Consider the following 27,771-nt stretch of genomic DNA (forward strand, 5'->3'; position numbering starts at 1 on the left):
TAATAAAGGTTTGTTTTACTATTCTAAGTGCCCTCTTTCAGTGCAGAGCCTCGAGCACAGCAGGCCAGTGCTCTCCTGCTGAGGAATGTTTCCAATCCCAGAGCCTTTCTTCTGACCCGTAACCTCCCTCCTTCTCATGACCAATCGGGCCTAACCCTGTACATTGTGTTAGAGCTCTGAGGGAAAAGACTTGCCCAGCGGAAGAGTTACAGCTCTGAAGGGGAAGGAAGCCTGGTAGTCAGGAGCCAAGGAATACCGCAGAGTCACACAAGAAAAACCCAGGAGGGAAGAACCAGGGAGGGTGGTGGCCTCTGCTCTGGCAAGAAGCAGCGGAGAACCGGAGAACAGGCAGGAGATGGGGTTTATGCAGTTTCTTGGGGACGGAGCTTTCCAGGGTGGGGACTGGTGGGATTTTAAGTCTTGAGCTTGGGGTGAGCCCAGGGATTGGTAGGTTTTCGAATCCAGAGCTTGGCCTCCCATGTCTAGAGGGACAGGGGACGGCCATTGTGGCCGTTGGGGTCCTCAGGGGAGGGCCCTGGCCACCTGAGTGCCTTGAGGGGCTTACAGGCATGACGCTTGGCCACCATTTAGGGCAAAGGCATGCTGCTGGTTGTAAAATCCGAGGGGGTGTGGTAGGGGAATCCAAACAGAATTTCTGGGTTGCACAACCTGGACAGACCTGAAAACAATGAGTCAGCTTTGCCTCCAGCCTTTGGTCTCTGTGAGGCCATGATCTGAAACAGGTCCCCAGACCCCCTTCCTCCCCTCCTCTGAGGTAAGTCAGCATGCTCAATGCTATTCATCTGCCCATCACACGGTGACATAGGCACTGCCATGGTCCTTCACCCACATAAAACTTCTGAGAGCCTGTGGGGCAGTGTGACCCATGCTACTGGAAGAATTTCATACACACGCTCCACCCAGGAAAGAGGATTACCAGGCAGGAGTCAGGGAGCAAAGTCCTGCCATGGGAGGACGGGAAACTTATATCTACCAGACCAGGCAGAGGCAAAAAGCCAGTGTCCCGGGACGCACCAGCTAGAGCGGGCATCATGGATGTGCTGGTCCCGTTCCTGCAGCTGCTGGTGCTGCTCCTCACACTTCCGCTGCACCTGCTAGCTCTGCTGGGCTACTGGCAGCCCATGTGCAAAACCTACTTCCCCTACTTGATGGCCAAGTTAACAAAAAGCTCCAACAAAAAGATGGAAGGCAAGAAACGGGAACTGTTTAGCCAGATAAGTGATCTTAAGGGGACCTCCGGGAAAGTGGCCCTGCTGGAGCTGGGCTGTGGCACCGGTGCTAACTTCCAGTTCTACCCGGCTGACTGCAAGGTCACCTGCGTGGACCCAAACCCCAACTTCGAGAAGTTCCTCACAAAGAGCATGGCTGAGAACAGGCACCTCCAGTACGAGCGCTTCATCGTGGCTTATGGAGAGGACATGAAACAGCTGGCGGACAGCTCCATGGACGTGGTGGTCTGCACCCTGGTGCTGTGTTCTGTACAGAGCCCCAAAAAGGTCCTGCAGGAAATCCAGAGAGTCCTGAAGCCGGTGAGCAAAGTAGCAAGGGTGTGGGCCTGGGGCAGGTGAGTCTGGCCTTGGCAGCTCCGGCACTCAGGACCCCGGCCGGATGGGGAATCCAGGGAAGCTGATGTAGAATACGCCATCAGAATGGCCTGTGGTCTAGGACCTCAGGCCTGTTCTCGCCGATCTGTGTGGGACAATAGGATGCTATTAGGAAACACAGGGGAGTGTGCTCAGTGCAGTGGGGAGGGAGCTATGAAGACACAGAAGACGGTGAGGTTTAAAATGAAGCGTTATGCTGCGGAGGAGGTGGGGGAACAAAAGGTTTTGAGTAGAAATGTCAGGGGGAGTATGGTCTCTGAGAGGTTGAGCTGGGTGTGGAAAGAAAGGAATCTAGGGCAATTTCCAAAGTTTCTGGCTCGCACCACAGAAGGGGGTGTGGATGAAATGGCCACTTGCTGGAATGGCAAAACTGTTCTGAACGGCTTGGGTCTCAGGATCTGCTAAGACATCCATGCGGAGAAGCCACACCGGTCGTTAGAAAGTCAGGACATGATGTGGCCTGGAAAAAAAGAGCTATGGCCAGTACGACCTTTTAGTGGTAATTCAGTAAGGGAGTGAATGAAACCCCTGGGAAGAGGACAGGAGAGGGGCGGGGTGGGGCGGGGCACTTGAGGAAGCCCTGCAGTAGCCAGAACCCTGGGGTTTCCTGGTTGTGCTGGACACCAGAGTCTCAGGAAAGGCTGGGATCGCGTCTCTATGTAGCAGGTATGTCTAACCCACAGCCTGGTTAGCTATGAAAGTGACCCAACACAAAACTGTAAATGTGTTTAAAATACAGCGAGGCTTTTTTGGGGTGCCTTTTCGTAACTTAATCACAAAGTTCTTGAGCGTGAACATGGTAGACAACAAGTGTCGTGTCACAGTGCTGGAGGGTCCCACGCCTGGAAGAACTCTGTGTCTCCTGTTCCCCACCTTACGGTCCTTGTAGTCGTCTGTGAAGATCTCTCTCACCAGTCATGGCCGCCCAGTTACCAGAAGCTCCTTACATGCCCTGTGAGGAGGGCAGGAGCTCGCTTTGTTCCTTACACTCTCAGGCCAGAAGCTCTTCAGAGAGATCTGACAAGCTGGGTCTGAGAGAAGGAAGGGGGCATGAGACCAAAAGAGCAACATGGAGTAGATAAGTGACCTTAACTCCCTCCTTCCTCCCTCCCAGGGAGGACTGCTGTTCTTCTGGGAGCACGTGGCTGAGCCTCGGGGAAGCTGGGGCTTCCTGTGGCAGCGAGTTTTTGAGCCCACCTGGAAACACATCGGGGATGGCTGCCACCTCACCAGAGAGACCTGGAAGGACCTTGAGAAGGCAGGGTTCTTTAATGTCCAAATGGAATGGCAGCCCCCTCCCTTCAAGTGGTTACCTGTTGGGCCCCACATCATGGGAAAAGCTGTGAAATAACCCTCCCCCAGGAGCCCATCTGCTCCCTCCCTGCCTGTAGTCAGAGCCACCCCGGTGAGGTAAAGAATGAGAGAACCTCCTCAGCACCAGCTGCTGAGGTGACCAGCAGCCTCAGTCCCTCTTCCACAGTAAGGCTTCCTTCCTCCCTGCTTCCTCCAGAGGTATAAAACTATACAGTGCCATACTGTCAACTGCAAAGCCCTGGACTTTGCCCACCCACCTTCTAGGACCCCTGTTCTCCCTTTGTCCCCATGGTGAAGTTCTCACTGCTGTTCTGAGACGACACCCATGTGCCCCTTGGAACTAGTCACAAGCCAATGCACGTACTCCCTGCCAGACCTGCCAGACTGCCTCAGCCTCCCTCCCTAATGCCCATTCTGTCCTGAGCTTCAGAGGGACAGAGACAAGCCAAACCCTCAGGATGAGAGAACAGCACTCAATAAAACAGTTTTTATTGTCAAATACTTTTTAATAAATAGACAAAAACCACTAGGCTGGTACAGCTAAGGTCGGAGGACAGGGCAGGCTATGGAGGGAAGAGCCCCTGAGACAGTGACACGACCTCCTCCCTGACCCTCTGTCTAAGGCACTTTGGGGAGGCGTGCTACACAGGGCGGGTGAGAGAGGGAGACCAGGACCCCTACTCCCCATCCTGCACCTTCCAGCCGTGCCCCGCAGCTCACCCCTGATATGGCCCCCTCGTCTCACAGCATTCTAAGGGGAAGTCGGAGGGGTGGTTCTCATGGTGGGAGAGGTCTGTGCCCCTGAGGAAGTAGAGCCTGCCTGTATCTCAACGTGAAGCCACCAACCTACTCCACTATCCCCATCCCCAGGAGCCATCTTGGGGAAGAATGAAAGGGACCCGCAGGCAGGCCTGGAACAAGGGAAGCTAGGCAGTGACTGGCACGGGAGTTCCATCGGGACCCAGATCGGGGTGCCAATCGGCATCCAGGATGGGGTGCGCATCAGAGCTCTCCCACTGGGAGTTGCCCCAGTTACTCCTCTGGATGGTGCCCGTCTTCTCCTCCTTGAACTGTTGTCGGTCTTCCCGGAGGATCTTCACTGCGTGGTACTGGGGCACAGCGGCCTCGGGGTGCTTTGCGCGCTTGAAGAATCCCAGCTGTGAGGACACCAAGACAGACCATGAGAAGCCTGCGGGGCTGAGGCCCCTAGAAGCCCCTCACCATGCCTGAGCTAGAAAGAGCCAGCTGAAACAAAAGTGAGGTAGGCTGGCCAAATTCCAGCACAGCGGGCAGCCCCCGGCCTTGCTACCCATCAGTACCAGGGTCCGAGGTTCTCATTCACGGCCAGAGGACCAGAAGGAAACCAAAAGTGTAAAACCAAGGAGATCTCCCTTGGTCCCTGGAGGAGAGGCTGGAAGCTGAACATCAGGACCTCACAAGCTTTTCTCTCCCACCCAAGCTTCTCCCAGAACACAAGATCCAAGGGATAAAATAGTGTCCCAGAATGATGGCCGTCCAGCCTCGCAGACATATACCTGTGTGCATGTACACTGAATAGCATCCCCTTAGGCCAGGGCTCTTGCATCCATGAATCTAACCCCTCACCTAACAAGGTCATGTTGGGCCTTGCATAATGAAATTCAGAACAGCCAAGACTCCTGCATGCTCAGACGGCACAGAATCTCCTTGCACAATCATCTTTGCACACTCATTCCCGCAGAAAAGGCATGCATGGAACCCCACATGCCCACATGCTGACACTCCTGGCCCACTCACTCCCTGTGCATGCTGGGCTATGTATGCTCACACTTACAACCTCACACTTCTGATTACGCCTTACCTCAAATATTCAGTCCCTCATTACCCTTATGCACACTCTCCTCTTTACCTTGCACATTCCTGACCCCCCTCCCAATGCTGGATCTGTACTTAGACACACACATACACACACAGATACACGCGCATGTTTGCATACACACGTGCACACACAACAGTTACCCCACAGTCCCTGGACCCCCAACTTCCATGGCCGAGGGCTGCACGGCCAGATGGGCTCGGTGATAATTGGTTGGAAATGATGAGCTTGGACTGTTCCGACGGAAGAAGCCACACTGGGATATTGAGGGAGAAGGGGACAGAGGCAGAGGATGGGAAGGCTGAGGAGGGAGGAGGCCTTTATATCTGCCTGTCTCCCTTCTGTGGGAGTAGTGGATGAGACAGGTGTCCTGAGGCCAATCCTGAAGGCATTAACCATCCCCAAGACAACTGGGTAAGTTCTCCTCAACAGTACTGATGCCGCTCCAGAGCTGGTACACCGATGACGCACACTTGTCACAGCCGGTGGGCAGGGCAGTCTACAGAGCCCCAAGGATGTGCTCTGTTCTGCACAAGCCCCACATGCGGCATGTGGCTCAGGGATGGGTCCTGGTGGGGCATGAGATCCCCTGCACCGACATGTGCATGTGTGTGCGTTTATGTTGGGTCAATAGGATTCTGTCCCCGCTCTGCCAGAACAAGAACGGTTCCCTATGTGGCAGCTCCAGTCAGCTCCAAGCAGTTCCCTGGAGCTAGTGCTCCATGTTGCTGGCCTTGATCACAGTTTCCTTCCCAACCTTTGCTGCCACAACTCTGGTTAAATCGGACCACACTTTCTACTCCTGTGGCTTTATCTACCTTGGTTATTCTGGAAGTCTCACATGCCACTCCTCCCATCTACCCACATCCCTATCCTACCACTTCACCATCTAAGGCCCAGCTCCAGGGAATCATCCTCCAATGCCTTCCTTCCTCTGAGTTCTCACTGTCTCAACTCAACACCTTCCTCTTGTCCTTAACTACAAGGCTCCCCGACTCCCACTAGACTACACAATCCTTGAGGACAAGATCCACACCGGAATCCACTCTGAAAACATCCAGGGCAGATGGAGTTCCTGGGGCGGGCAGGGTAAGTGTTCAAGGTAGAGTTGCTAGATGAATGCATGTGTGGGTGAGAGGCTAACCACCTTACTCTAATTCCAGTTCACACTAGTTCCATCCCTCCCCAAGCCTCACCTTCCACAACAGCAGCACCAGCAGGGCCAGCACCAGCAGCCCAGCCAGTACTGCCAGGAGGATGACCCACCAGGGGATTCCTTCTGCCACTACAGCCATAGGGTCCAAGTACACCATCACTGGGATCTGAGAAACGAGGAGTGAACAGGGCAAAAGCTGGAGTGAGTGGGAAGGGGAAGAGCCCCCCACCTGCGCCCACCCCATCCTCCTGCCCACCCACCGGCAGCTCACCATTGTGGATGCATCTCTGAGCAACAAGTTCTTGATAGAGGACTTCACTGTGATGTTGGCACGGACGATCACTTCCAGGGACTTCACGGCCATGTACTCCTAAGGGATGGGGAAGGAGATGTCTAAATGCCCGTGTTCCCCTCAACCCTCTCCAGCCACTGAGATTACAGATGGAATAGTGCCAGTGCAGAGAGGGTGCTTCTGCCTGGCTTGGCTTTGGAGAGCGCTGCATTTGGACTGGGAACAGTAAGCACCGAGGGGATTTTTTGCCGAAGACAGTCAGCCTGGAACCTCCGTGGTGCCCTCACCTCCAGAAAGGTGCTGTTCCAGAGGCGACCCCAGACATGTAGCACTGCCGCGCGATCAAAGCTGTAGAGTGGGCAGCTGAACACCACACAATTAGCCGTGCCCTGGGCGCAGTCCTAGGGAGAAGGGTAGGCAGGACCCTGAGCCAACAGGCCCGAGTTTACCATCTCTCCCATGCCCTTCATCTGACTTCAAACTCCTCTCCTCTAGGAAGTCTTCCCAAGCTAATCCTCTGGCCCAAAATAGCTACCTACCTCAAATCTGAACTATTTGGCTTTGAAACACATTGGGAGAGGTCTTTCACTTCTAACAACAGGCAGAGTGCCTTCCTGAGTTGATATCTACTCAACTTATTGTCTCAATTTATTAAGCACCCAGTACCTACCTTAGTTAAGCTCCAAATCTCCTGCAAGGTACTTGCTTTTTGAGACAGAGTCTCCCTGTGTAGCCCAAACGAGACTGAAGCTTATCCTTCTACCTTGACCTCTAAGTGCTAAGGCTGCTCTGGTGTGGGCCACTGTGCCTGGCATCAATGTCTTTCAAAAGAAGAAACAATCTTAAGGAAGGCCACCAGCCTCCTTCAGGTCACAGAGCTAGCAAAGCTATCCAGTGGTGCCAGACATGGTGGTGGTGCACACCTTTAATCCCAGCACTCAGGAGGCAGAGGCAGGTGGATCTCTGTGAGTTCGAGGCCAGCCTGGTCTACAAAGTGAGTTCCAGGACAGCCTGGACTATGTAGTGAGACACACATAAGAATGGCTTGAGAAGGGGATGGGGGGTCAAAGGCGGAGACCCACAGAGACCACTGACCCGAGCTCATGGGAGCTCACGGACTCTAGACCCACAGCTAGGGAGCCTGCATGGGACCGACCTAGGCCCTCTGCACGTGGGTGACAGTTGTGTAGCTTGGTCTGTTCATGGGGCCTCTGGCAGTGGGACCAGGATCTGTCCCTGATGCACAAGCTGGCTTTTTTGAACCTATTCCCTATGGTGGGATGCGTCGCTCAGCCTTGATGCAGGGGGAGGAGCTTGGTCCTGCCTCAACTTTGTTGAGGTGCCATGCTTTGTTGACTCCCATGGGAGGCCTTCCCCTTTCTGAGGAGTGGATGGGGTGGGGATAGAAAGGAGGTGGGGGGGGTGGAATGGGAGGAGAACAGGGAGGGGAAACTGTAGTTGGTAGGTAAAATAAATTAAAAATTAATAATTTTAAAAAAAGAATGGCTTGACAGTGTTTGGAGTTTTTGTTGTTTTTTTTTTTTTTTTTTAATTTCGTCAGGCGGTGGTGGCACACACCTTGAATCCCAGCACTCAGGAGGCAGAGCCAGGCGGATCTCTGTGAGTCCAATGCCAGCCTTGTTTACAGAGCGAGATCCAGGACAGGCATCAAAACTACACAGCGGAAACCCTGCCTTGGGGGAGGAAAAAAAAAAAGCATTTTCTGAGCGGGGAGGGTGCATGCTACCACACACATGTGAAAGTCAGCGAACGACTTGTAGGAGTTGGCTCTCTCCTTCCACCACGTGGGTCCCAGGGACGGAGCTCAAGTCTCCAGGTTTGGCAGCAGGCGGCCTTACTCACTGGGCCATCTCCCGAGCCCCCTTTTGGAATCTTTTATTTTTTTACTTTTGAGTAATTCTTTTATTTTTCTAATTTTGAGTAATTCAGAACTCTTTAGTTGATTTGTTGAAAAGCTATCTGCCTTATTTTATATAAAAGAGTCCAAATGATCAAATGATGGGGTTGGAGAGATGGCTTAGCAGTTAAGAGCACCTGCTGCTCTTGTTGAGATCCTGTGTTCAGTTCCCAGCACCCACAGAGCAGCTCATAACCATCCATAACTCCAATTCCAGGGAATCCAATGTCTTCTTCTGACCTCCACAGGCACCAGGCACACATGTGGTACATCTACATATGTGCAGGTAAAAACACTCATAAAATAAATCTTTTTAAAATATTTTATAAAGAATTTAAGAGCTGGGGCTGGAGAGATGGTTCAGAGGTTAAGAGCACTGGCTGTTCTTCCAGAGGTCCTGAGTTCAATTCCCAGCACCCACATGGTGGTTCACAACCATCTGTAATGAGATATGATAATGAGATCTGATGCCCTCTTCTGGTGTATGGGCATATATGCAGGCAGAACACTATACATAATAATAAATAAATCTTTAAAAAAAATATTAAAAAAAAAAAGAATTTAAGAGTCAGGCAGTGGTGGCACATGCCTTTAATCCCAGCACCGAGGAGACAGAGGCAGGCAAATCTCTGAGTTCAAGACCAGTGGGGTCTACAGAGTGAGTTCCAGGACAGCCAGGGCTACACAGAAAAACCCTATCTCAAAAAAACATTTTATATATATATGATATTACATGAGATGAAATGAGCCAGGTACAGATAGAAAAATGTCACATGATCACCTCGATGTGGACTCTGAAAGAAGGCACTGCACAGGTGTGGTTTACGTACGTATATGCTGGCGAAACACACACACATAAAAATTTAAAAAATAATAAAAATCGCTGGGCAGTGGTGGCGCACGCCTTTAATCCCAGCACTTAGGAGGCAGAGGTAGACGGATCTCTGTGAGTTCAAGGCCAGCCTGGTCTACAAAGCGAGTTTCAGGAAAGGCGCAAAGCTACATAGAGAAACCCTGTCTTGAAAAACCAAAAAAAAAATAATAATCATCATCATCATCATCATCATCATCATTTTAAAAGAAACAAAGCCAGAAAAAAAAGTAAATAATAAATAGGTGCAGGCACAGGGGCATATGCCTATAATTCTAGCACCTGAGATGAAAGAAAAGGATTCCAGCTGGAGGGACACCAGGGCTGCAGAGTATGACATCCCTCCCTCTCCCAGTTCAGTTGCAGAGCACTTGTCTGGCATAGACAAGGCCCTAGTTTAGTCTCCAACCCTGCTAAGTAAAGAGGGAACACACTGTATTTTATGGAACAACCTGCTGCTTGGTTCTGAAATAAAAATAAACACAATTAATAAATAACTAGATACCGTAGCCCATGCTTGTAATCCTAACACTGTGAAGGCTGAGGTAGGATCGCCTTGAGTTCAAAACCATTTCTAAGCTGGGTGTGGTGACGCACACCTTTAGTCCCAGCACTCAGGAGGCAGAGACAAAAGGGTCTCTATAAATTCGAGGCCAGCCTGGTCTACACAGAGTGTTCTGGGCTAACCAGAGAAACCCTGTCTCCAAAAAAAAAAAAGAAAGAAAGAAAAACTCTGTTTCTAAATAAAGAAAGAAACTATGTCAAAGTCCTTGTTAAGCCGGCAGTGGTGGCGCACGCCTTTAATCCCAGCACTCAGGAGGCAGAGGTAGGCAGATCTCTGTGAGTTCGAGGCCAGCCTGGACTACCAAGTGAGTTCCAGGAAAGGCGCAAAGCTACACAGAGAAACCCTGTCTCGAAAAACCAAAAAAGAAAAAAAAAAAGAAGAAGAAGAAGAAGAAGAAGAAGAAGAAGAAGAAGAAGAAGAAGAAGAAGAAGAAAAAAGTCCTTGTTAAATGGGGAGTCTCTCGGAGCTGTCAATCCTGTGGAGAAGGCGGGACGAGATGCTCACTACAGCAGCTAGTTCCAGACCACAGCTGCCCACGTTCTTTAGCCTTGGGTTAGGTATCAAAGGGGTATGGGGAGGCTTCAGCGGAGAAAAAGGACGAGGTGTGGCAGAGTTCACCAACTGATTACAACAACTGGCCAAGATCTCTGGGGCTGTATTGATCAGGCTGCCATGCCTAGGCTTGGCTCCACCCTCAATGTCTCTAACTGACATCTGTACCACCTGCTCACTGTCAGCACCACCCTAGGAGGAACAAGCATCCAGCTAAATACCACAACTCTGTGGGAGGGCTGGAAGCAAAACCACTCAAAGGGGATATTTAGCCTAACGAATCTTGTGTACATGCTATACTCTTAGTTATGAGGACAAAGGACACATGCTTGTAATCCCAGCACTTAGAAGATGGAGGCAAGAGGCTGAGTCCACCTCAGCCCTTATAAAATGCGATGTTTTATATAAATGAGCAGGTTCGATGGTTGGCTACCTAGCTGTCCCTGGAGTGGACACTGGAAGTTGCCAGGTCTGGGGTGTCAGGAGCTGCCTCCCTCCTCACAGGTACAGTCTCCCTCCAGCTGGGATGCAAACTGAGGCCAACGTGTTCCTGGTGCTGGAGCACCACATGCCCTGGCAGGCTGGCCTCCAAGGATGCCCGGCTCCCGGACATTCTGTGCACCTGTAGTGGCCACCTCCACCACACATGAACCCTCACTGTGGCTGTGCTGGGTCCTGCTGTGTAGTGGGTAGCCATTCCAGCTTTGATCTGAAGTTCCAACCCCCAATGAGGCTTCGGTAACTGTCACGCCTACAAGGTGGAGCCGAGGGAGGACCCTGAAGACCTGAGATCCGGATGCACCGGCTCTCTTGGTTCCTGGACCCTGGACGCTGGAGGTAGACCCAGCAGAGTTCTCCAGAGAACCTCGCCGGTCTGTGCTACATCTTTCCCAGACCCTGTAGCCTATCCCTTCACTTGTAAATTACCCCACAAAATAAACCTCCCTTTTAACTACGTGGGGAGTGGCCTTAATAGTTTCACCAATACTGCTGCCCTCACCAGGGTGATGTTTCTCTTTCTCTCAGCAGAGGACACTGGCCACCAGGACGTGCTGGGCTCCAGCTTCTCTGGAGGCTCCTGCGGCTCCGGCTGCTCCAGCTCTCGCCGCCTCCTATCCCTGCTGTCCACATCCTGGACGGGGAAGAGGAACGAGCTGTGGAAGGCCCTCCAGACACTGCGACCCTCAGATGGCATCTCCGCTCCGCCACCGCACATACTCCCCCTGCTGCATGACATCCCTCCCATGTTCCGCCCGGCCCACCCTGCCTAAGCCTCACCAGGCGGAGGATGTTGGGTCTTGGAGAGCAGATCCCTTTCTTCCCGGGCCCCTGTCCACCCTCCAGCTCCACCCGCATGGGGTACAGCAGCCACTTCCCGTTGGCAATCTCGTGGGGCCACATGATGTTGAGGAAGGCAGAGCCCAGAGTGTTGAGCGACTGGCCTTGATTGGAGACCTGTGGGCCCAAAGCAGCGTAAAGAAATGAAGCTCAGATTCTGAGTGGACCCTACGTCACGGAGAGAGGCGAGGCTGATGTGGGGGACCTCGGGAAGCACAGCATCACCAAAGCCGCACAATCTAGACCAGACTGGGCATTGTTCTCGCCTCATACCAAACCAGGACAAGCTGGACAGGTGTGGGGGGATCTAGGACAAGCCAGGGCAAAGTATTAAGGAAAACTATAGACTCTGCCCAAGATCCCACTCCAGCTGAGGCCCCAGGAGACTCATTCCTCTGAGTTCTCAATGCCCCTAGGACCTGCAGGAGAGATGGCCTGTGCAGATGACTCCTGAGACCCCAGCACCAACACGTGCTTAGAGTCACGCCTGCCCAGTGCAGAGGCCTGGAACCCCAGGGCCACCACCATGCCGCCATGTGAGAAAAGAGCCCATACCTTGAGGCATGTCTCAACAGCCTCTTCTCTGAGGCCACACAGCAGGATGCTTACCGTGACCTCGTACTTGACCTTGCTGCCCACATCCCTCTCTGATCGCATGGCACTCTCACCCTTCACCTCGCCAGAGAAGAAGAGTTGCTGGGGAGTGGCCACCCTGGTTGTGGGGAGATGAGAGGAGGGGCTGAGGAGGCCTGGGATCCAGCCAAATGGAGCCAAGAGGGTAAGGCGGAACCAAAGCCACGTACTGGGAGTGGCAGAGGGAATCACGCAAGCAACACCTACCCCGAAATGGACAGCGGCAACTCAATGAAGACATGAGCTCGAACAGAGACCGGGTGCAGCTCCTGCTCACTGATCCTGGCATGCAAACATGGGAACGTGTGGGCAGTCGGCACAGGAACCTCCACGACGCACTTGAAGCCTCTCTAAGTAACCCAACCTGCCCCCGGTCTTACGTGGCCAACAGCAACTCCACCTCCAGCTCTGTGGTCTCAATAGTGATTCCAGAGGTGCTGAGGATGAGGTAGAAAGTGACCTGCAAGTATGGAAAGACAGGTGAGTCGGGGGAGATGGGTCTTAAGGATGGGCCACTCAGACAGAGAAAGTTAGATATGCCAACCTGGGCACCTCTCTTCATAGGGTTCCCCAGCTCACACTCAACATGAGAGGCATTCTCATTGGACAGGCAGAGCGGCTTCTCCTGGATCAGGGAGGGAAAGATAGGTTAGTTTGGGTTACTGAATCCCTCAAGGTCTCATCTCACGTGAATACACAATGGAGTTTTACTCAGTCATAAAGAACAAAACTATGGCCTGGCGGTGGTGGCACACGCCTTTAATCCCAGCACTTGGGAGGCAGAGGCAGGTGGATCTCTGTGAGTTCAAGGCCAACCTGGGCTACAGAGTGAGTTCCAGGAAAGGTACCAAAGCTGCACAGAGAAACCCTGTCTCGAAAAACCAAAAAAAAAAAAAAAAAAAAAGGAACAAAACTATATCATATGCAGGAAAATGGGTGGACCTGAGATCACCATGTAAAACAAAACAAGCCAGACTCAGAAAGACAAACATCCCACTTTCTCTCATATAAGAAATCTAGCCGGGTGGCAGTGGCACACTCCAGACAGACAGATTAGAGATCCCTACATCCCAGCACTAAAGGCAGAGGCAGGTGGATCTCTGTGAGTTCGAGGCCAGCCTGGTCTACAGAGTGAGTTCCACCACCATGTCTGCCTGCATGCCGCCATGCTTCCTGCCATGATGATAATGGACTAAACCTTTGAACTTTAAGCCACCCCAGTTAAATGCTTTCCTTTATAAGAGTTACCGTGGTCATGGTGTCTCTTCACAGCAATAGAAACCCTGACTATGACAGAGAGGAAGAGTATGGGACTGACTATGATAAGCTAAGCACAGTGACATATGGGTTTGAAAATATCAAAATGAGACCAAAACTACTGAAAAAAGTCACAAAAAGGAAATAAAAATTAAAGGAACCCACTGTGCCCTGTCCCAGGGTCTTACCACAGTGTCCAGGGCCCGGACACCTGAGTAATGTAACGAGGCTGGTAGGGTGACCAGGAGCTGGGCTTCGTGGGCATCATCGCCATCTGCCTGAGGCTGGGCCGGATCCGAGGGCAGATTGGTGACCGTCAGCTCCAGGCCGATGAATGGCTGCCCACTCAGTGCAAACAGGGCCCTTGTTCCATCCACGTCCCTGGAGGATGGGACCCAACTCACTGCAGGACCTGAGCCTCCCACCACCTCCCTGCTTCCAGCTCCCAGTCAAGTGCAGACTGCCTCTCCTCCCACCCCAGGCCCCGAAACCACACAAGCCAGCTCTTTCAATGCACCAATGCATCAGGAGACCTCCATTCTTATGCTAACTCCACCACTTTCTGTACGAACAGAACAGCGACCTCTGGGCCTCTGCTCTCCATCCACAACATGGAGCCAATCATCCCTGCCTCACAGAAGGGTGAACGCTGTGATGTTGTGTCCATAAAACACATGGTATTATACAGACTAGGAACACTGTTCTCTGGCCAGGACCCTGTGGTCCCATCCCCGGCCCTCATCTTGGTCTTCTGAATCAGAGCCCTTGTCTGACCCCTCTGAAGAGGCTTCCTGCATTTGCTGAGGCCTGGCCCTCTCCGCGCATGCACACACACACACACACACACACACACACACACACACACACACACACACACGTGCTCTCCACCCTCCTCACATGGGCAGAGGCTGGAACTCGGTGTCGCTGGTCCGGGAACAGAATCGGGCCTGCACTAGCTGCAGGTTGCTCTGACAGATCTTATCTTCGCCACAGCCTTGCTTCAGGAAGTGGATCTGAGGAGTGTTCGGGGAGAAGATCATGTCTGAGGCTGAGGTCAAATGTGTCACCGAGGCATATGGTGCCTTAGAGACACATGAGATTAAACAACTCCAGGCTGGTCCATAGGCCAGGACATTTCCCAGTCCAGACTGTACACACTAGATTCCACACAGAGACTGTGAAAAACAGTGAAGGCTGCCACCACTGGGCTGCCGAGAGAGAATCACGCAATGAGCCCATGCCGCCCCTTCCAGCTGAATGGGAGAAAGGTGATTTGTCCATCTCAGCAGTTAACGGGGCCTTGATTATCCCAGGACCCTGAGCAACTACAGGGAGTGAGGGAGCAGGAACACTGTCCTCTTAGACTAGGAGGGAGCACATGGCCATTTCAGCCATTTTACCTTCGAGGTATTACATCACGTACATACATAGGGTTGTACCGGGGCTCCATGTGTGGGAGAGCTTTGCAAGCTGTGAGTGGGAGCCACAGAGGAGGCACCAGGACCACTGTCTCTCCCAGCTCCACTTCTCCCCCATGCTCACCTCTGTCCTCTGGGTGCTGGGCTGGTGAGCATTGAGGATGGGAGCCACAGGGGGGAGCCCCTGGCCAGGAGCTTGTCGCCGTAACCGAGGGGTTTGGAGACTATACAGCAGGGTCACCACAATGGCCCGAAGCTTGTCTTTGACATTTTCCTGGAAGGGAAAGATTGTTCCTCACTGGAACAACCCCAAGCCCCAGCCCTGACCGAGGCCCCCACCGGTATGCTGAAGACTCTCCTCAAGCTCGGAAAGGAATTGAGGGAGACAGAGACACAAATGGGAAAGTCATGAGGATGAGAAGAGAGACCACCACAGGAAGGAGCTTTCCCTTAGGGTGAGGACCGGACACCCATCCCTGTAAAGTGCCAGACTTCACAGATGTGTGAAAGCAGCAGAGAGTGGCCTATATAAAAAGTTCTAGGCCAGCCTGGGCTACATACAGACACTCCATCTCAATTTAAAAAAAAAAACAAAACAGAAAATCAGGCAGAGAGGCAAAAACAGGTAGAAAGGAACTCAAAGGGGAGACTGCTTAATGCCTAGATTTTTTTAAAAATATATGGAATTCTTCACAAATTTATGTGTCATCCTCAGGCAGAAGTCATGCTAGCTTTCTCTGTCATTCCAATTTTAGTATATATGCTGTCAAGTTCAAAGATTTTTTTTTTATTCTTTTAATTGTTGGGGCTGTAGAGATGGCTCAGAGGTTAAGAGCACTGGCTGCTCTTCCAGAGGTCCTGAGTTCAATTCCCAGCAACCACATGGTGGCTGACAACCATCAATAGTGAGATCTGGTGCCCTCTTCTGACACACAGGCATACTGTATACATAATAAATAAATAGATAAATCTTTAATTGTGTATATGTGTGTGTGTATCTGTGTGGGGGTATAAACACATGAATGCAGGTATCCAAAGAAGCCAGAAGGGTGTCAGGTCTCCTGGAGCTGGAGTTGCAGGGCACTCCTGGCCGCCCAAGGTGGGTACTGAGACCCAAACATGGGTCACCTGCAAGAGCAGGACAATCTCTTAGCTGCTGAGCATCTTTCTAGCCCCTTGGAGGGCTTACAACAAGGTGTGAGTGCGGCAGAGAAGAGTCGAGGAAAAGGCACGTGATAACGGTGTCACTTAGAGACCAGAAGGCAGTAGTGCTCACTTGCAGCTGGAACATGGTGTCTCCACAGACTCGGTCACGCTGGTGCTTCAACAACACAGTGCCTGAGGACTGATGCTTGAGGTCATCTGGGCCTCGGCTCAGGAAAGTCACCCGTGGAACCTGGCCCCGGAGCCGCCGGTCTGTGTCCCCATCTAACATGTAATCCAGGGCTGTGGCATGGAGGGAGAAGAGTGAAGTCAGTGAGCTGAGGACCCTGTTCCCGGGGTGCCCTCCTCTCCACCCTGGAAGCCATCAGAGAGAGCAGTAGGTGAGGACTCACCCACAGCAGGGTTGTAGCTTCTGGGCTCAGCAGTGTAGCTGAAACAGATCCTTATGTCCACGCTGCAGGGAAAATGAGGCTCTTGAGCAAGCAAGACCCCACACCCCCTTCTGCCACAGCCAGACCCAAACTAAGGAAGAGAGGCAGAGGAAGCAAGTGTGGCGTCCTCCTCCGCTCTCCCTTCTCTTCTCTCCTCACCAGACCAAGCGTCCACCAGCACAGTTGGGCTGCTCTAGGTCGATGGCTCTCGGAGCAATGAAGATCTCTTGGGAGACGTGAAGAACAGGTCTGGCCCTGGGCATGGAGAGTTCATTGGGTAGGAAAGGAGAGGATGTGAGGTTAGGAGCACTCCGAGGGACCAGGTGTCAGCCTGGAATGAAGTCAGAGCTACAGGAGGGTCGCACAGCCTGGAGGCCCACCTGAACAGCGCAGCAGTATCAGCCAGCGAGCCCACGAGCAGGTCTGGGTAGTCGTTTCCATCCACATCCAGGCCACCGGACAGGGAGTAACCGAAGCTCTTGATGCCCACGGCCTCGCCCTCCAGCACCTGGAGACCAAATAGTCAGCCTCCTTGAACCCCACTTCTCCCAATCCTCCCTCCCCTGCCCTCAGCAGCCCTTACTCCCCCAGGACCATCCCCTCACATCAACGACTCCCCTCACCTGTGAAGGTTTGACAACCACCCCCAGGCTGCTTCCGTGGTAGATAAAGACTTTCCCATCTCCATCAAAGGGAGCTCCCACGGCAATATCTGGGGGGCATGAGAAGAAGCATCATGGGGCTGTGGAGGATGGAGGACAGGGTCCATACCCAGTTTCCCTTGTTCAGTCCTACAGGATACGTTTCCAGTTTCATTGAGGAGCTGCACACATCATTTTCAATCCTCTTGGCCACTCCCTCCAGCTATCACTAGCTCAGCTTGGCTGAGTTATAAAATCCCCTGCTCTCGATTCCACTCCACCCCTCCCCACACTGAGCTTTCCCAATCCCAGTCACACCTGGGAAGCCATCTTGGTTGAGGTCCCCCAAGACAGCCAAGCTGATTCCAAACATGGAGTCAGGGGAGCCACAGATCCGGAGAGGAGGGACATCTGCCCAGTGGCCACCCTGGTTCATGTACACATACACAGCACCTCCCAGCTCTTCTTGGCGCTCAAAGAAGTAAGGGGCACCCACAATCAGGTCTGGCCAGCTGTGAAAGAGGGAGACAGTATGGGGCCCTCTAGACCAAGGGAGTCGGGACAAAGTGCAGAAGCCACTCCTGGACCCAGGGGCACACTCCTCTTGTTTCCTCTCACCCGTCATTGTTGAGATCAGCCACAGCCAGTGAGTAGCCAAAGCCAGAGGTCAAGCGCTCCCCAGACAACACAACCTCAGGTATCAGGCGGCTGGCGCTATCCTTGCGCAGAATGACCACGGCCCCCTTGTGGTTGGCACGAGGGGCCCCTGCCACAAAACTCAGCTCTTCTGCACGCAAGAGACCCTTCCCAGAGTCGATGGAGAAACCTGGGTGAGGAGATCACTTACAATGAGTGATTTTCCAAGAGTCAGAAGCCAGGTAATTCCCCTGGAGCTACAAGAAGAGTTGCTCCCCAGTCACCAATGCTATGTCTGGACTATTCCTACTCCCCCACCAGGGCCTAGAAATCCTTATAGCCCTCCCGGTCAGACACACAGGATGTAAGGGGCTGGGCACAGCAATGGAAGTTGGGCCACAGCTACCACCATTCATGCCCAACCTGGAGAACTGGAGAGGAGGGATGTTCCTCCCATTTCCACACCCCGGAGGCCCATTGACATCCAATGCACCTTCTTTACCCCCATCTTCCCTACCCTGCCAGGGGAGAAAGTCTTTACACATATGGGAGGAAGACAAGGGCACAAGGAAGAGCTTGCCTCACCCAAATGTTTCCTGGGCCACATTTCATCCTTGTTCATATGCAGAAAAGGATATAAACAACTACGAGGGTCTCACCCACAAGGCTAGAGCTTCTTCCAACAGCAGCCGATCATCCACCCCCAGAGGAAGTTCCCTAGAGGTCAAGACTGTCCTTCCAAGCAGGGTTAACCCTGGCCCTCTCATTCCACCTGGGTTTTCCTCCATGAAGGCCCTCAGGCCTGTCAATGTACCTAATTCTCCCCTGCAGTTTGGGCCCAGCATGTATTTCCCTGGGCATATATGTTGGGGGAGAGCAGAGAAGGAAAGGACACTCCCTGGGAGAGAAGTGGGAAGGCCAGGGCCACACCCCAGGGCCCAGGACGCAGGAGCTTACAAACCTAAATAGCTATTCAAGGTCAAGTCTCCGGCTGGTCCTGTGAGCCGGTCAGCAGGGTCCAAAGTTTTATACACCAGCTGGTCAGGGTCTGAGCTATCAATGTTGGTCACAAAAAGCAACCCTGTGGGGGGGGGGCAGGTCGGAGAGAGACAGACACCAGGGAAAAGCCAGCAAGAGAAGGGAACGCAGAGTAGGGAGAGAGAGACGGAGAGAAAGGCCAGAAGAAGGTAAAAAGGGAAGGAGAGGAAGAAAGTGAGGGAGACCAAGAAGCCGGAGACAGAAGGATGGGAGCGTGGAGAGAGAGGAAAAGAGAAAGGAGCAGAGTTAGAGTGGTTCTGGACCAGGGAGGGGTCCCTACCAAAGTAGCTGTTGGCAGGGACCGGAATGAGGCGGGGGTCTTGCTCCTTCTCGCCCCCAGCCTCGTAGGGCCCATCATCCAGGTCTGCCGGGTCCGGCGAGCCCTGCGCACAGAGCTCCACCCTGGCTGTGCCTGCAAGGACAGTCCTGTTAGTGCTCCAGGTGGGAGAGAGGCGCATCCCTCAGGCCAGACTGCTCTGTTGGACAGACACACGGGGAAGCCCCTCCCCTCCTCCTCGGCCCCGCCTCCACCATCTATCTCCCTAGCCCAAGCTTCCAGGGTCCCCCAGACAGGGCATCACACTCACCGAGTGTCAGTTCAGCCAGTGGCAGCGTGCAGAGACGGGAATGGCAGTGACGAGGTGTGGGCTGCTGCTGTGATGGGGCATGCAGGCCCTGGCCCAGCCGTGCATGTGGGAGCTCATGCCAACATGTAGATAGACACACGGCCATGCGGTGGAGAGGAGGGACCCCCATTCATTTATGTGCCAGCAAGATGGGAGTGGAAGGCATGGCAGTGCCCCAGTTCAATACGCCAGTGAACTCGCGGTCATGCTTGGCCATGTGCTGCTGGCAATCCCATCTCTGAGGTAAGAGGAGGTTTTGGTCTCCTCCTCCACCCTCCCCAGTGAATGACTCACCCTTCCAGTTATAGGTTCCTGGAGCCCCAAAGACGAGGTAGTGTCTGTCGGGGGAGAAGGTGGCAGCAGTGCCCTGCTGGCAGAACCCAAACTGTTCATGGCCCTGGGGGCGCCCCTCACAGAACTTCCACTCGCCGCCATCCAACTCATCATGGATGGCCAGGTCCTGGCTTAGCACAAAGCAGCGGCCAATCACATCCCGAGTCTCCAGGATCTGGTCCACCCTCTGTCGAGACTCATATCGGTGCGCACAGGTCTGTGAGAGAATGGGAGGTCAGGTCATTCCCCTGCGTTTACCAGGGACCGACATGCTGCTCAAATGTATGTAGACTTTTGGCAGACACGCACACACACACACACACACACACACACACACACACACACACACACGCATGCATATGCATACACCCAGCCATTGTGAGGTATTTATCCAGTATCCCATCTTAGCCACTTGAAGAAAGATGGCTTTGTCCTACATTCTACCTGGATACTCACAGACACGTAGGTAACAGCACATAGAACATGTGCATCCCTGATCGTGTGACAACATTGAAACATGCTGTTTGGTGTGTGTGTGTGTGTGTGTGTGTGTGTGTGTTCTCATGCAGATATGTGCAGGTGAACATGCATGCAGTATTAGTGAGATACATGTGTCAGGTGCACGTGAAGATTGGGGACAACCTTGGGTGTCCTTCAGGAGCTGTTCACTTTGTGTTTTGAGACAGTCTCTCACCGGGACCAGAGCCCTTCCAATTGGCCTAGATTGGCTGGCCAGTCAGCCCAGGGGATCCTCCTGTCTCTGCCTCCCTGATGCAGGGGTTATAAGCACAACCTCCAGACGTTGCTTCTTTAATGTTGATTCTCGGAATCCAGCTCAGACGCCCATGCACTCTGAGCCCTCTTCCCAGTCCCTGTCCCTAGACCTCCTAAATGCCATCACCTCCAAAAAGAACACACCCTAATATCTGTTCTCCGGGTATTCTCAAAAGCGTGGCTCAGCACACCGTGTGTCAGCAGTCCCTCCTCTCTACTCTTCCTTTGGACTTACGGACTAGAAACCAGACCACTTAGTTAACGTTGGTTATTGTCCACGTCAGGGTGGCTTCTATTGATAATTGTGTTTCTGTGTACGTGAGTGAGAGACACAGAAAAGGAAGAGAATTGCCATAACTAAAAGGCATGGTGCCACAGGACTTAGATCACAGCACTCAGGAAGCAGAGGCAGGAGGATTTCTTTGAGTCCCAGGCCAGCCGGGGCTACATAGTGAGACTCTATCTAAAAACCAAAGCAAGATTTTCATAGCTGTTTGACAGCGCCAAGGCCTCCGCTATCTTCACACATCCAAAATCAGAAACTAGCGTGACGCCTGAAACTAAGGAAAAAATCACAGGAAGAATCTGACAGATGCACGGATGGATACACGGATGGATGTTTTATAACATGTTATATACGATAAGGAAGGGGGCTGTCTCTTACACTTTTGTATATCACCCAACCGTTCTAGGAATCATTCCATGTGCCCAGTTTGTATTCTGTAGGTGCACCTGTGTGCACACAATGTACACACATCACACCTGTGCACACACAATATACACACATCACACCTGTGCACACACAATGTACACACATCACACCTGTGCGCACACAATGTACACACATCACACCTGTGCGCACACAATGTACACACATCACACCTGTGCACACACAATGTACACACATCACACCTGTGTGCACACAATGTACACACATCACCGTAACCTCTGCGCTGTCACAGGAAGTAGTACTCACGACAATCTTGCCCCCGGGCCCCTGGCTCCGAACACTGACTCCCAGCCACTGGTTCTCCTTGCTTTCCTTGTGCACATTAGCTGAAGCAAGACACTGGGTATCAGGGAAGGAACAGGAGACCAAGTCCTGCCCTCCCCTCTTCACAGGCCGCCCCCCCCTACTCCACCTCCCAAGGCCACACCTCCCTGGTCGATGTCCACTCTGTAGCAGTCTGTCTCCTCTAGGCTCAGGGGACAAGCAAAGAGGCCTCCAGTGCGGTTTGCTTGCTGCCCGGGAAGAGCCAGGGCCTGGGGAGCACCCACCAGCAGCCTGTAGGGTGGGACAAGGGCTAGATTCAGAGGCCGGAGTGTTCCAACCACCCCAGAGCTTCCCTGGCCCCAACTCCTCAGTGCCAAGCAGAGTGTTCAAGTACTAAAGAAAAAAAATAAGTAAATGTCATTTTTCGAGCCGGGCAGTGGTGGTGCACGCCTTTAATCCCAGCACTCGGGAGGTAGAGGCAGGAGGATCTCTGTGAGTTCGAGCCCAGCCTGGTCTACAGAGTGAGATCCAGGACAGCCAGAGCTACACAGAGAAACCCTGTCTTGAAAAACCAAAAAAAAAAAAATTCATTTTTCTCAAATCCTGGCAAGGATGTGTTAAAAGACCATGCCATGTGTGTACTTACTCTCTGCATAAAAGACCAACAGAAAGAGTGGATATACACATGTAAATACACATGCCAGTCAGAGCAGCCTGCCAGGGTTACCAGCCTAAGAGAACCGCCCGTCCCTAGCACCTGTTCCCGACAAGCTTCCCCACCCCCTGCTTGGCCACAGCCTCAGACTCTGCCCTCCTCCCTAACCCTAGTCCAGTTGAAACCCCGCCAGAGATGGCAAGAATGCCTGGTGCAAGAGCAACAGGCACACAAACTAAGCACCACAATTGCTCAGGAACAGCTTCAGAGGCCAGGCGAGAAGCTAGACATGGGCCTGCTTCCCTACACCACGTGTCCAGCAGAGACCCTACCCACTGGGAGCTCTGCAAGCCCCAAACTCAGTCATGCCCACTGGTGTGGAAGTAGGAAAAGGTTTCCCGTAGCCTCTAGACCCAGCCCATTTCCTCCCCACCTCCCCACTCCCTTCCCTGCTCCACCTCCACAGCCTTCTTTCTCTTCTCCTCTCCCTCCACCCCTACCCAGTCTTCTCTCTCTTACTACCCCCTCAGCCTTTTTCTGAGTTACAACTTTCTTGGCAGAACAATTTTCCATGATTACAGCCAAAGCGTCTTCCCCAGGGGGGGACTGTGCTGGGAATGGAGGCTGTCTGGGTCCCCCAGGACTGGACCCCCGAAGCCAGGAGTGACTGGGACGTGAGATGAAGTAACTGATACCCAGATGGCAACCGAGAGACCTTCTCTCTTCAGGAAAGGCTCCAGAGTGGTAGGCAGCAGGACAAGTCCCAAGTCCTCGCTCCCACACTCTTCCACGTCCCATCCTGGGGGTAAATCCCACAACTGTCGGGCAGTATTACAGACAGGCATCTGTGGGGCGCTGAGCCAAACCCTTAGGATGCGGGGAAAGGTTCCCACAACTCCTGCCTCTCAGCAGCTGCCATGGCATATCTGAGCGGGTGTCAAGCAGGGCCGGGGGAGCACGCAGCTGGAAAGATGGCTCAGCAGTCAAGATTACTGGCTGCTCTTGCAGAGGACCTGGGTTCCATTCCCAACACCCACACCAGGTGGTTCACGACTGTCTGTAATTCCCATTCCAGAGGATCTAATGACCTCTATGGGCATCCATACTCATGTGGGTGCACATAAATTTACATGGGCACAGGGAACACACACAAATAAATAAAAAAAAATTAAAAATAAATCTTTCAAGAGGTGGGATGAGGGATTGGAAAGATAGCTTAACAGTCAGGGGCACTTGTTGCTCTGGCAGAGGATCTGAGTTTTGTTCTCGGCACCCACATGGCAGCTCACAACCATACTTAACTCCAGCTCCAGGGGATCTGACATCATCTTTTGGCCTTCGGCATGCACCAGGCATGCAAGCGGTGCACATACATACACACAGGCAAAATATGCATATATATGTATATATAACATATATAAACAAAAAACCTTTTAAAATGGAGGAAGCAGGAAGAAAGAGGACATATATTCATCATTTATCTCACCACTGTTTATTGATACCCCATTATACACCAAGACCTGGGTCAGGCACTGATTGGTAAGACGACATAGCACCTATGATAGGCCAGGCCCCAGGCTGGACACAGAGGTTGCCGGAATTAACCTTTACCACTCTCCACTTGGATTCCTAAGAGACGAGCCACAGGCATTATCCCACTTGATCTCACAGTCCTGTAAGATAAGGATTCTTATCGTCCAGATGAGCAAACTCATTCAAATGCCTCAAGCAGCCTGCCCACATTTAGATCCACATCTGCCTAATTACTTGGTCAGTCCACTCATTGCCTGGCCTGTTTTCAGAAGGCTGAAACCACTCCAGAAGAGGAAGGGGAGCGACAAATGACACCCTAGGAAATCTAGGTGATGGTGCCCTGGGATAACAAACTCCACCTTTCGCACAAGTCCGAAATGCCTCAACCTGCAGACACTGAGGATGTCGTCTGCTATGCCGGGGTTATCTAATTTGTCTTTGTGCTTGCCCCATAGGAAGTGCCAGGACTCCTTTACGGGGCTCACATTCTTTGTGGACTCACAGAGACACCCAGTGCCTCCCCTGCTCAGTGTGCAGCTGCACAGCCCAAGAAGTAGAAGTGTGAGTGTTCAGTGTTCACATCTCCCCCGAAGGTCAAGGGCAGGAAGGAGGGAAGAGGTTCACACGGACAGAAGCTAAGTGCCCAATCCTACTCCTGGAAGGAAGAACCCGGCCAGCTCGTCCTAGAAGAAGAGCACCCCTTCACCTCTGCTCCAGCCACACTCTCCTTCCTGGCTTCATCCCAGGAGCCCAACCGCCCCAGGCCTTCAGACAGTAGTCATAGCTCCAGCTACTGCAAGAGGTGGGGTTTGGGTGGTGCTGGATGCTGGGTGCAGAGTGAGCCTGGGGGCCCAGTGAGAAGCACACTACTGCTGTATCCTACCAGAGCTCCAGCCCCAGTCCAGCCCTTCCCTGACCCTCTGGGAAAGCTGCATGGCCAGGCAGGCTCGCTCAGCCCGGGGCCCCTTCAGCCAAGCCTCTGGATCCAGGGTGCTGTGATGCTGTTGCTCTCAAGCTCTCTGAATCCCAACAGGAGAGCTCCAGCACAACAAACACTTTCACAGCGCTCACTACAGGTCTTGTGCTATTCTAAATATTTTACATATATGAAGGGCTCGTAATCCCCTCCGCCAAACAACCCCGTGTGATAGTGATGCTGTTTGCCTCCGTTTCACAGTTGATGGGGATAAATGAGGCGACAAATGCAGAACAAAGTAAGGTTAGACTTCAAAGCCTTATCTCTAGGTTAGATTGAACACAAAGGAGGTCTTCTCTCCCGGGCTACGGAGGGACTGGGCAAGGCAGCAGCTTATCCATGCCCCCAGTCAGCAGAACGCCCCCTGCTGGAGCAAATTGGAGCCAGACCGTCAGGCCCCTCTGGGAATGCCCCCAACTTGGCTCTGAGAGACAGAATCGGGGGCCACCTTCAGAGAAGGGGAAAATGACAACAGACCCAGCTATTAAAAATAACCTAGAATTTGCCTGGAAATAACTCGAGAGAGTTCAGCATGTCCTAAAAAGGCCTCCGGGCCTGGAACTCTAACAGATGGGGGAAGGAGGGAGGAGGGAGGGACGAAGACCCAGCTTGCGGCTGGCTTGAGACATCAATTGGTTTCTATCTTTCCCAAAGGTTTAGAGAGTGCACCCTTCTCCCAGATGACAGGAATAATGGAAGGAGGAAGATGAAGGCTACCCCCACCTCCAGTGGGTGAGGAGAAATGAACTGTTGTCCATGCCTCCTGCCCCCAGACCAACAGTAAGGGGGAGAAGACAGTCCCTGGGGACAGCATCGATCCCAGTAATGGATACTTAAATGTGGCTTATGCATTGGCCATCACAGGGGAGGGGAAAATGCCCTTTGGCGTGAGGGCGTGGGAAGCTTTCTTCCTGTTCTTGCCTACTTTCCTGTGTGGTAAGAACCAGGGGTACGGAAACACAGTGAGCTGTAAATGTGTCTGCCTGCCACGGGACCTGAAAAAGATGACAACGGCCTTCTACATCTCACTCCTCCTTGTCTTTTTCTGCGACTGAGATCTCTGGAGTTGGAGAGTCCCTGAGGAGGAAAGGGAGCAGTTTGGCGTCTTTACTGGATCTTAGCTGCTGCTGCTGCTGCTGCTGCTGGTGTTTTGGCAGTAGTGGTGACAGCCGCCACCATCTCTTGCTGCTGCTACTCAGAGTCTCTATTTTTCTGCCACTGTGTGTGACCAGCCATCGCTGCCGAGTGCCAGGCCCTCTCGGGTCTTCCTCTAGCCTCCCTGCCGTGTAGAGCCGTGTCACCCCTGGCCTCCCAGGGCCCTGCAGTCCTCGTTCCATCTCATGGTGATGCTCTGGCAGTATTTATTTGTTTTCTCTCCTCTTTCCCGCCCACAGTACCCTCATCCTCTCTGCCCTTGCCCAATCCTTTCACCCTATGCAGAGACAGAATACCCAGCCTCCCTTCCTGGAGCAGTTCGCCCCTCTGAGGATGAAGAGGAGCCAGAGATGCAGGGCTGGAGCAAGGATGCAAATTGAAGGGAAAGGCAGAGGGAAGTGGGTCTCTGAGAAGAGCGTTGCTCTCCAACTCATCCCCAAGGCAAGATTCTGGAACTGGGGATCTAGACAAGACCAGACAAGGCTTCAGGTTAAAGTACGGGATGCCTGAGAGCAGAGTACGGTTGAAAGACTGAGAGATGGGTAGGTGGGGAGTTGAGAGGAGGGTAGCCCCAGGCTTGAGCCTGGGGACTCTGGGCGGGTACGGTGACTCACCAGCTCTGGGGTCGGGGCTGTAATTGTTGGTGCAGGGCTACCGAGAAGCCGAAGAGGCTGCCAGGTTCGCCTTCCTTGCGCAGGGCGCCCATCACATCCAGATTGAAGGCGACAGCCCGTGGTAAGAGCAGTCCAGCGAACAAGAAGCCAAGAAGGTAGCAAATCCCAGGGGGCCGGAGGGAATCGCCGCTCGGAATCCTGCCCATGGAACCAACCCTGCGAGCGCTCCGTGCTGGTGCGAGGAAATCGTCGCGCGCCTAGAGCCCCCAGTTCTCCCCAGGAGTGTTTCTGGTTTCCGAAATCTAGTTGATCTTTCAGAAGTCTTCCACTCTTTCACCTCGGCACCCCTCTTGAGCCCTCCTCTCGGCTGCCCTAGGACCAGCTAAGTACAGCTACTGCAGAGGGAGCGCCCGCGTGCGCTCCGGCTCCGCCTCCTCCCCAGGATGCCGCCCAGGCCCCGCCCCTGCCCCGCCCCCTGCCTCCCGCCGCAGACCGAGACACCCGCGCACAGCCTGGGATGTCCAGACCCTCAGCCCGGGGTGCAAACTGGTCTAGCACCCGCCGCACTCCCTGCCTAGGGCCCTGCCTCTCCAGCCTTGCACGGTGCACTCCTCCCTTCCCCCACCCTTCCCCAAAAAAGTGGAGGCTGAGCTCAGGAATGCGGAGAGAAGTACAGTAGGAAGAAAGAAGGCTAAAAAGAGAAAGAAGGGTCACGGAGAACTAGGATGAGGCTGAAGGACTACCTGAGAAGACAGATGCGATGATTAAAAACAGAGGACCTGGGCCTCGACCCGGAGTGGTCCTTTACTGATTCCGCCTCCCCGTGGTAGCGCAGCAGCGCACCTCTTAGGCTGTAGGAATCAAAGCGCTTCCCACAGAGCCCACAAATAGCTAGCCACAATGTCAGCATTCTAGGGACCAGAGAGAAGCAAAGGCATACAGGGAAAACATTCAGCAGGTGTGGAGACTGGAGCAGACGGAGAGAAAAAAGGAACGGAGAGCAAGAGGAAGACCAAGAGTTAGCTCAACGTCTGCAGTGAAGGAAGAAAAAAAAAAGAGTAAAATAAGAAATGCAAATTCAACTGTGGCGAGGGAAGAGGGGGTCAAAGGGGGCAAAGATGAGAGACACTGGACCATGAGACGAAGGCATAGAAAAGGAGTGTCCTGCTAATAGATCTTTCCAGGGCATTTCCCACATGGCAAAGTGGGCGGGTCATGCCTATGAATCCCAGCACTCCGCAGGGAGAGGCAGGCAGGTAGCTGTCTCTTCAAGGCCAGCCTGGTCTACAAGGAGAGTTCCAAGCCAGTCTGAGCTACAGAGTGAGACCCTGTCTCAAAACAAAAGAGGGGGAATGGGAAGCCAGGCTTTGTGGCCTACACCTGCGACCTCAGCACTGGAGAGACAGA

General features: G+C 53.0%; 2 protein-coding genes and 1 non-coding gene across 4 annotated transcripts; 1 reads left to right on the plus strand and 2 right to left on the minus strand.

The window, feature by feature from the left end:
* The first annotated feature begins 481 nt into the window (after positions 1–481).
* On the plus strand, positions 482–3,416 carry Tmt1b (thiol methyltransferase 1B). The gene is made up of 2 exons (XM_059245251.1): positions 482–1,550; positions 2,740–3,416. The coding sequence occupies exons 1-2, from the start codon at positions 1,053–1,055 to the stop codon at positions 2,974–2,976; spliced, it is 735 nt and encodes a 244-aa protein (XP_059101234.1). The 5' UTR covers positions 482–1,052; the 3' UTR covers positions 2,977–3,416.
* A 47-nt stretch (positions 3,417–3,463) lies between these two features.
* On the minus strand, positions 3,464–26,774 carry Itga7 (integrin subunit alpha 7). Of its 2 annotated transcripts, XM_059245415.1 has the most exons (26): positions 26,365–26,774; positions 21,595–21,722; positions 21,414–21,493; positions 19,625–19,880; positions 18,985–19,116; positions 18,628–18,747; positions 17,649–17,856; positions 17,349–17,542; positions 17,013–17,101; positions 16,770–16,897; positions 16,549–16,644; positions 16,351–16,412; positions 16,071–16,240; positions 14,919–15,068; positions 14,274–14,389; positions 13,565–13,757; positions 12,664–12,744; positions 12,500–12,579; positions 12,327–12,401; positions 12,096–12,198; positions 11,427–11,603; positions 11,149–11,280; positions 6,530–6,643; positions 6,222–6,320; positions 5,991–6,116; positions 3,464–4,096 (listed from the first exon to the last, which is right to left on the minus strand). In XM_059245415.1, the coding sequence occupies exons 1-26, from the start codon at positions 26,568–26,570 to the stop codon at positions 3,866–3,868; spliced, it is 3,546 nt and encodes a 1,181-aa protein (XP_059101398.1). In that variant the 5' UTR covers positions 26,571–26,774; the 3' UTR covers positions 3,464–3,865. The 2 variants fall into 2 exon arrangements, with proteins under 2 accessions (XP_059101398.1, XP_059101397.1); XM_059245414.1 differs by lacking the exon at positions 18,628–18,747 and having other exon boundaries at positions 26,365–26,773.
* LOC131895410 (U6 spliceosomal RNA) lies at positions 15,469–15,570 on the minus strand. The gene has a single exon (XR_009375169.1). It is a non-coding gene; the product is annotated as a U6 spliceosomal RNA (small nuclear RNA).
* Positions 26,775–27,771: the final 997 nt, after the last annotated feature.

The sequence above is a fragment of the Peromyscus eremicus genome, chromosome 18 (assembly GCF_949786415.1).
Source record: "Peromyscus eremicus chromosome 18, PerEre_H2_v1, whole genome shotgun sequence".
In the NCBI taxonomy this organism is placed as follows: domain Eukaryota; kingdom Metazoa; phylum Chordata; class Mammalia; order Rodentia; family Cricetidae; genus Peromyscus; species Peromyscus eremicus.

What these genes read in the sequence shown, in the direction of transcription:
- Itga7 (XM_059245415.1), bottom strand. Translation starts at nt 26,570, where the DNA reads ATGGGCAGGATTCCGAGCGGCGATTCCCTCCGGCCCCCTGGGATTTGC. An exon ending in AAGCTACAACCCTGCTGTGG is followed by an intron (nt 16,241 to 16,350) that starts GTGAGTCCTCAC and finishes TCCATGCCACAG; the next exon opens with CCCTGGATTACATGTTAGAT. An exon ending in CCAGCACCCAGAGGACAGAG is followed by an intron (nt 14,390 to 14,918) that starts GTGAGCATGGGG and finishes AACACTCCTCAG; the next exon opens with ATCCACTTCCTGAAGCAAGG.
- Tmt1b (XM_059245251.1), top strand. Translation starts at nt 1,053, where the DNA reads ATGGATGTGCTGGTCCCGTTCCTGCAGCTGCTGGTGCTGCTCCTCACA. An exon ending in TCCAGAGAGTCCTGAAGCCG is followed by an intron (nt 1,551 to 2,739) that starts GTGAGCAAAGTA and finishes CCTCCCTCCCAG; the next exon opens with GGAGGACTGCTGTTCTTCTG.